Genomic DNA, 8506 nt, shown 5'->3' with positions numbered 1-8506 from the left:
CAAGGCACTTCAGAAAACTACGTCTTTTTATGGTTTACAACGACCTCATCGACACAGTTTAATAAAAATACATTGTATGTCCGGTATTTGTAATTATTATTACATTCATTCTGTTTCTGTTTGAGTACATATGATTACACGAGCCGCGTTTCGGATTCCCCGTAATGAGAACCAAGCACACCCACTGTGAGTGCGGCTTGACTTGCGTGACAGCCCAGACGAGCTCGGCTCAAGTGGAGCTGCTGCGAAAGGTCACTTCCACTATTTCTGCAAGAGATACAATACAAAATGGTGTTCCTGTCTTGTACCCTTTGGGCGAGAAGCCGCGGACCTGACAGATACTGGAAGGTCCAAGAACTCCTCAAGCATGCCCGGGTAAGGAAGTAGGACTGGAGCGTGAAAACAACACATGTCTTGATTACCATGTGATCCACCGTTGCTGAGAAATGACGCTAGGATTTTAAAGATTATTTTTGCGTGTCTTTTAGCACTTCAGAGGCAGGAAGAACCGATGTTACAGCCTGGCTGTGCGGGCGGTGAGGAGGGCGTTTGTCTACGCGACTAAAGGTCGCAAAATAAAGAAACGCAACATTAGAACGGTGAGATATTTATATTCCATGATTGGCCTTTATGTATAAGTGCATGATTATTTGTGAGAAAACAGCGATAATGGCAATTTTTCATCAAACTGGTTCATCAAGGGCAGAGGTCGGCAACCCGCGGCTCCGGAGTCGCATGCGGATCTTTGGCAACTCTGATGTGGCTCAGCTTCATAATCGCCGACCCCCCGGACTGTTACAGGGTGATTCTGGTGCCTCTCCTGGACATCACGTCAATGTTCTCTGATTTACACTCGGACTACAACATTGAGGGCGTGCCGTGATTGGCTTTACTTTTAACGTCCTCTACAACATGTCTTCGCGCCCGCATTTGTGCAATATTATCTTCGTGCTGACCGAACGCATGCATTTCGCTGCTTCTATCGTCACATGTACGAGATTGCAAGTCATACTGGGTGATACAGGTTACACTGAAGGTTGTGATAAAAACAACTTTAACACTCTTACTAACATGCACTACACTGTGAACCCACACCAAACAAGAATGACAAACACATTTCGGGAGAACATCATCACAGTAACACAACATAAACGCAACACAACAAATACCCAGAATCCTTTGCATCCATATTTATTGTGTTGCGTTTATGTTGTGTTACTGTGAGGATGTTCTCCCGAAATGTGTTTGTCGTTCTTGTTTGGTGTTTTTTTACAGTGTGGTGCATATTAGTAAGAGTGTTAAAGTTGTTTATATCACAACCTTCAGTGTAACCTGTATCACCCAATATGCCTTGCAGTCGTGTACATGTGTCTGCAGAAACCACATACAACATGTTGCTGTACTGGCAAGCAGTTTGTAGATGTTGTAGGAGGTGTCAAAGGCAATGGTTTCATAGCACGCCCTTATTATTGTTATCTGGGTGACCACCAGCAGATATTCACGAGACTGGTTGCGGCTCCCATTGTCTTCTTTAGTTTGTGAAACGGGTCAAAATGGCTCTTTGAGTGGTAAAGGTTGCCGACCCCTGATCAAGGGCAAAGCTTCCCGAGGCTTCATTTGCTGTAAGGGATTATACAAGTATAACCCATTACTTGGGACGTGCCAACAACCTGAGAGTTCCTGGTTCGATCCCCACCTACTACCAACCTCGTCACGTCCGTTGTGTCCTTGAGCAAGACACTTCACCCTTGCTCCTTAAGGATGTGGTTAGCGCCTTGCATGGCAGCTCCCACCATCAGTTTGTGCATGGATGAATGTGAAAATAGTGTCAAAGCGCTTTGATGAGTACCTTGAAGGTAGAAAAGCGCTATGCACATTTTACTTAGCCATCTACCTTTTTTGCACCGGGGACCGGTTTAACCTACTCTGTGGCCTAGTGGTTAGAGCAGGGGTCACCAACGCGGTGCCCGCGGGCACCAGGTAGCCCATAAGGACCAGATGAGTAGCCCGCTGGCCTGTTTTAAAAATAGCTCAAATAGCAGCACTTACCAGTGAGCTGCCTCTATTTTTAAATTGTATTTATTTACTAGCAAGCTGGTCTCACTTTGCTCGACATTTTTAATTCTAAGAGAGACAAAACTCAAATAGAATTTGAAAATCCTAGAAAATATTTAAAAGACTTGGTCTTCACTTGTTTAAATACATTTATAATTTTTTTTACTTTGCTTCTTATAACTTTCAGAAAGACGATCTTAGAGAACAAATACAACCTTAAAAATGATTTTAGGATTTTTAAACACATATACCTTTTTACCTATTAAATTCCTTCCTCTTCTTTCCTGACAATTTAAATAAATGTTCAAGTATTTTTTTTTCTTTTATTGTAAAGAATAATAAATACATTTTAATTTAATTCTTCATTTTAGCTTCTGTAAGAATATTTGTGAAATACTTCTTCAAACTTATGATTAAAATTCCCCAAAAATATTCTGGCAGATCTAGAAAATTTGTAGAATCAAATTTAAATCTTATTTCAAAGTCTTTTGAATTTCTTTTAAAATTTTTGAATGGAAAATCTAGAAGAAATAATGATTTGTCTTTGTTAGAAATATAGCTTGGTCCAATTTGTTAAATATTATAACAAAGTGCAGATTGGATTTTAACCTATTTAAAACATGTCATCAAAATTATAAAATTAATCTTAATCAGGAAAAATTACTAATGATGTTCCATAAATTCTTTTTTTTAATTTTTTCAAAAAGATTCAAATTAGCTAGTTTTTCTCTTCATTTTTTTCGGTTGAATTTTGAATTTTAAAGAGTCGAAATAGAAGATAAACTATGTTTCAAAATTTAATTTTTTTTTTTTCGTGTTTTCTCCTCTTAAACCATTCAGTTAAGTGTTTTTTCATCATTTATTCTCTACAAAAAACCTTCCGTAAAAGTAAAAAAAATGTACGACGGAATGACAGACAGAAATACCCATTTTTATATATATATATATATATATATATATATATATATATATATATATATATATATATATATATATATATATATATATATATATATATATTTATTTATTAAAGGTAAATTGAGAAAATTGGCTATTTCTGGCAATTTATTTAGGTGTGTATCAAACTGGTAGCCCTTCGCATTAATCAGTACCCAAGAAGTAGGTCTTGGTCTCAAAAAGGTTGGTGACCCCTGGGTTAGAGTGTCCGCCCTAAGAGTAGGTCGTGAGTTCCAACCCCGGCGGAGTCATACCAAAGACTATAAAAATGGGACCCGTTACCTCCCTGCTTGGCACTCAGCATCAATGGTTGGAATTGGGGGTCAAATCACCAAAAATGATTAGCAGGCGCAGCCACCGCTGCTGCTCACTGCTCCCTCACCTCCCAAGGGGTGATCAAGGGTGATTGGTCGAATGCAGAGAATAATTTTGCCGCACTTAGTGTGTGTGTGACAATCATTGGTACTTTAACTTTAATGTAGGCATTATTTTCACGGACCAGCCTTCCATGTGAGGCAGATAAATATAGCAAATTAGTGCATGAAAAATGAATACATGAAAAAACTTATTAGTGGATATAGTGGGAGCCCCTGGCCTTTTCCCGTTGCAAAAATGTTCTCCATGTATAGCCTTTACCTTTTAAGTTGATACTGAGGACGACTGTGTTGAGATAGTTTGACGTGTGCAAATGATTCAATGTCCAGTACTCTGGAAATATGTTTGGATATGACAATCCATTTATTTTAAGCTATCAAAATGAAATCAAATGTGGGATATAGAACTTAATTTCATCGTTAGTATGCCGACCTTGAATTGAGCATTGTCACAGCAGCGAGACCTGACCACGCACGGCACGGTCGAAAACTGAGTGCTACCACCTGTAGTCTAAATTAAATGAGGCCACTATGACAACAGCACCATAGCGATGGTCCCATCCATGAAGGGACACACCTGTGGTGTGTCGTGAACAAGATTGCCAGCAAACATTTACAGAAAATAAAAATAATATACAGAAAATAAGGAAATTTGACTCCAACACTCCAAATACTTTAGTTTTTTTTACTGGTTTTTGCTGGTATAGTAGGCTTTTTTTGGCTTTAGTATCTGATGGGTTATAGGTGATACATCACATTCAAGGACAAATGCATGGATAAATAATCAAGCTATAAATAGTTGCTATTAGTTCCAATATATTTCTTTGGATTTTTATTTCTATTTGAAATATTTAATATGTAGATACCTTAATGTTAGCTTGTTTTGGTCCAATTTTCCATGTGTAAATACATTTGTTATTGCTAACTACTTGTATAATAGGACTATGTGCAATAAAACCAGCACTTTAACTTACTAGGCCAAAGAAAGTGTGTACTTTTTTAATTCAGCACAATTATTATATGCAACGATTTAGCACTTCTCCATCTACTATGGTCACTTTGTTCCTGATCTCCTCTGATCTTAAGTCATCAACCTGCTGCGGACTACAGACGGAACCTAGCTTTTGGCTGTGATTTGGCACCTTTAGATTTTATATGTTTATTAGTGTGCATTGTCCCATGTAACGAAGATGTAACAAATAAAGCAAATGGTGACGTCGTATCAGGAGTTGTATAATACATCTATGATCAAGCTTATTGGTGTGTCTGGTGAGACTGGCGGAAGTTTAGTATGAGGAAATGCGGTCGGTTATAAATGATTTAATATCTTTGTGCGACCTGGTAGGAAAGGTGTCACGGACCGGCGTTTAGGGATCACTGATTTCTATGATTTCAGTAAATATAGGATGTAAAAATGCATGCTAAAGCCACTTGCTTTTAAAATAAATCAAAGCAGCAACCAGTAGCGAGTATGATATCCATTTTTCTTTTATTCATTTATTTCAGGCAATGACATAAAAAAAGTACAAGGTAGACAACACATAATTATATAAAATAATATTATGCAAAAGGCAATATACAGTATGTAAGCATGATGATCCAGTTTTGCCTGAAAGGGAGTGGGAAGAAGATCACTTATTTAATCCCACTCCCAGTTCTCCATTCAGTGATTAATACAATGAGTTTACTTGTTACTTTGTTTAGGGATTATAATACAAATGGTGTATCATGGTGGCATTACCACTGGTAACAATAATTATTACACTGTAACAATATTTTGTAGCAACAATGTAGGAAGAAAGAACATGCCAACAATGGTATGGGACAAAATACCAACAATGGTAAGGGACAACATATCAATAATGGTAAAGAAACATTGAGCACGTTACCACTTTGAGACCAAGTACAACAGCAGGTCAGTTTAAAGACCCATCCATCCATTCATTGTCTACCGCTTGTCTCTTTGGGGTCGCGGGGGGTCGCTGGAGCCTATCTAAGCTGCATTCAGGCGGAAGGCAGCGTACACTCTGGACAAGTCGCCATCTCATCGCAGGGCCAACACAGATAGACACACAACATTCACACTCACATTCACACACTAGGGCCAATTTAGTGTTGCCAATCAACCTATCCCCAGGTGCATGTCTTTGGAAGTGGGAGGAAGCCGGAGTACCCGGAGGGAACCCACGCAGTCACGGGGAGAACATGCAAACTCATTTGAACCAGACATGATGTTTGTATAATAGTTTTAATCGATTACATTTATTGGTCATGTTAAAAATGGTACAGCCACTGAGTGGTCTTTTTGAGGCTATCAATCAGTATTTTGACATTTTTATTTAACCACAAAAGTGGGCCAAATAATTACAAACCCATCTACCTCTCTGGTGAGTGTTTCCCATACAAATACAGTTGGCCTGCCACAAATAGATTTGGTTCTGCCTGGTCACCTTCATAAGAACATCATAATGGGGATTTACTATAAATGTAGCATGTTATTACAACTATGTACAATATTTTAACACTGCTTTTTAACGCACCCGGGGCCTCATGTACAGCAAATTGTGTGAATTTCCTACTAAAAACATGCTAAAATCCATGAAATTTAAGCACAGAAATATCTAGATGTTGAGAGTATGCACACACATTATTGCAAGCACATTAACGGTGCTACAAGTAACCAGATGTGACTGAAAACATTGATTTGTAATATTAATAGTAATATTAATATACCGTATTTCCTTGAATTGCCGCCGGGGCGCTAATTAATTTAAAAACTCTTCTCACTCCTGCTCTTACCAAAGGCATGCGGTAAAAGTAAGCATGCGCTAATTATTTTTAAAACCTCTTTTCGCTCCGGCACTTACCAAAGGTATGCTTTAAAAATTTGAGTGTGATGTAAGCCTGGACCTTAAATCCTACTGAATAGCTCTTAATCTTCTTTCCTTTATGCGATTTCAAATTACTGGTATTGAAATCAGCCTCCTCCATTTTGAAAATGATGACAGGGGAAGTGTCACTCGTGACGTCACGAGTTTGACCAGGCGGTAATACTAAGCATGCGCTAATTATTTTGGGAAGCGAGTTTGACCCGGCAGTAATTCAAGGCAGTTGCATACTATATACCGGCAATTCAAGGAAATACTGTAATCCATGCTTTTTGTTTGTGATATTCCAGCTTTGGATTACACGTATAGCAGCAGCATCCCGAGAGCACGGCATGAAGTATCCCGTCCTCATGAACAACCTAACAAAGGTAAGTTCGCTCCTGCTCGTTCCGTCACACTCCTCTTGTGTTGGTTACTTCTGAGTTTGTGCACTAATGGTAATGTTTATCCCTACAGAGCAGCGTGCAGCTCAACCGGAAGGTTATCAGCGAGCTGGCGATCACAGAACCTCGGTCGTTCCTCTCGCTTGCCAAGCTGGCCAGAGCCCGGCAACAAGAAGGCTTCTGTGCAGCATTGGGTGACGGCAAAGAGCCTCCTGGTGTCTTCTCCCGTGTGGTCGTGCAGCATTAATGGACTCAGATTGTGGAGATGTTTATTAAAATAACAGAGTGGACGCGTACATTTAAAAAAAAAAAATGTAACATTTGTTCTCCACTGCGTAGAGTTATGTTTTGTCATGTGATATTGTTATTGGTCGTTTAAACAAGATCTTTTTTTCCCTCACGCTTTTGACCGACATGTAAGTGTAAAGACAGATGTATTGTGTGCGTATCATTGCAATGTCAATTCAACTTTTCTTATATTTTCTGGTACAAATAAGTGGTCATGCCCTCCACCACACTTTGTAAAATATTTTTTCTCATCGTGTGCTTGTCCCCTGAATGTCAAGTTAAATAAACATTTTGATACATTCAAAAATGTCTGTTTTCTACTTTAATCAAAAACGAGTGTTCACGTTTAATGCCCATCAAACACAATATTAGGTACACATGCCGCATTAAGTAATTATTTACTTGAAAATACTTTTTTTTTTTATCTGGTATGAATATAAGTCAGATTGACAAGCAATTAGAACAAACAGTATAGAAAATGAATGGATGCTGTGGGTTATCAATTTTTTATTTCCATCCATCCATTTCTACCGCTTGTCCCGTTCGGGGTCGCTGGAGCCTATCTCAGCTGCCTACGGGTGGAAGGCGCATACACCCTGGACAAGCCAATTTAGTGTTGCCAAAAAAACATGAATCAACACAATAATGGGATAGGCTCCAGCCACCCCCAAGAGGTACACGCGGTAGAAACAGTAAGGATGGAATTATTTCCGTTTCTAAAACGAACCAAGGACATCTAGCAAAGTCAAAAGTTGTTGGACTTTCAGACCATGACATCCATCCATCCATCCGTTTACTACTGCTTGTCCCTTTCGGGGCTCGCGGGGGGTTGCTGGAGCCTATCTCTGCTGCATTCAGGCGGAAGGTGACGTACACCCTGGACAAGTCGCCACTTTCTTGCAGGGCCAACATAGATAGACAGACAACATTCACACTCACATTCACACACTGGGGCCAATTTAGTGTTGCCCAAAAAAACATAAATCAACACAATAATGGGGAAGGCTCCAGTCTCCCCCGAGAAGGACACGCGGTAGAAACAGGATGGATTGAATTATTTACGTTTCTAAAACGAACCAAGGACATCCAGTAAAGTCAAAAGTTGTTTGAGTTTCAGAGCATGACATCCATCCATATTCAACCGCTTGTCCCTTTTGGGGCCGCGGGGGGTTGCTGGAGGCTATCTCAGCTGCATTCGGGCGGAAGGTGGTGTACACCCTGGACAAATCGCAACCTCATCACAGGGCCAACACAGATAGACAACACTCACATTCACACACTAGGGCCAATTTAGTGTTGGCAAAAAAACATAATTCAACACAATAATGGGATAGGCTCCAGCCACACCCGAGAGAGACACGCAGTAGAAACAGGATGGATTGAATTATTTCCGTTTCTAAAACGAACCAAGGACAGCAAAGTCATAATTTGTTTGACTTTCAGAGTATGACATCCTGACGCAACATACCGACATGTTTTTTAGAGAGGCTGTAGTGTGCCTTTTGTCCCTTCACAGCTACCGTAGCCTGACTGGGTGGGGTTCCTCTGAATGACCTGCCCA

General features: G+C 39.7%; 1 protein-coding gene across 1 annotated transcript; it reads left to right on the top strand.

Moving 5' to 3' along the window:
- The first annotated feature begins 164 nt into the window (after window positions 1-164).
- mrpl20 (mitochondrial ribosomal protein L20) lies at window positions 165-7252 on the top strand. Its single transcript, XM_061874232.1, has 4 exons — window positions 165-375; window positions 489-599; window positions 6565-6642; window positions 6731-7252. Exons 1-4 carry the CDS (start codon window positions 289-291, stop codon window positions 6902-6904), a joined length of 450 nt encoding a protein of 149 aa, XP_061730216.1. The 5' UTR covers window positions 165-288; the 3' UTR covers window positions 6905-7252.
- The last annotated feature ends 1254 nt before the right edge of the window (window positions 7253-8506 follow it).

This window comes from Nerophis ophidion, linkage group LG16 (assembly GCF_033978795.1).
Source record: "Nerophis ophidion isolate RoL-2023_Sa linkage group LG16, RoL_Noph_v1.0, whole genome shotgun sequence".
Taxonomy (NCBI): domain Eukaryota; kingdom Metazoa; phylum Chordata; class Actinopteri; order Syngnathiformes; family Syngnathidae; genus Nerophis; species Nerophis ophidion.
Note: the sequence above shows the minus strand (reverse complement) of the source record. Positions and strands in the feature narration are given on the sequence as shown.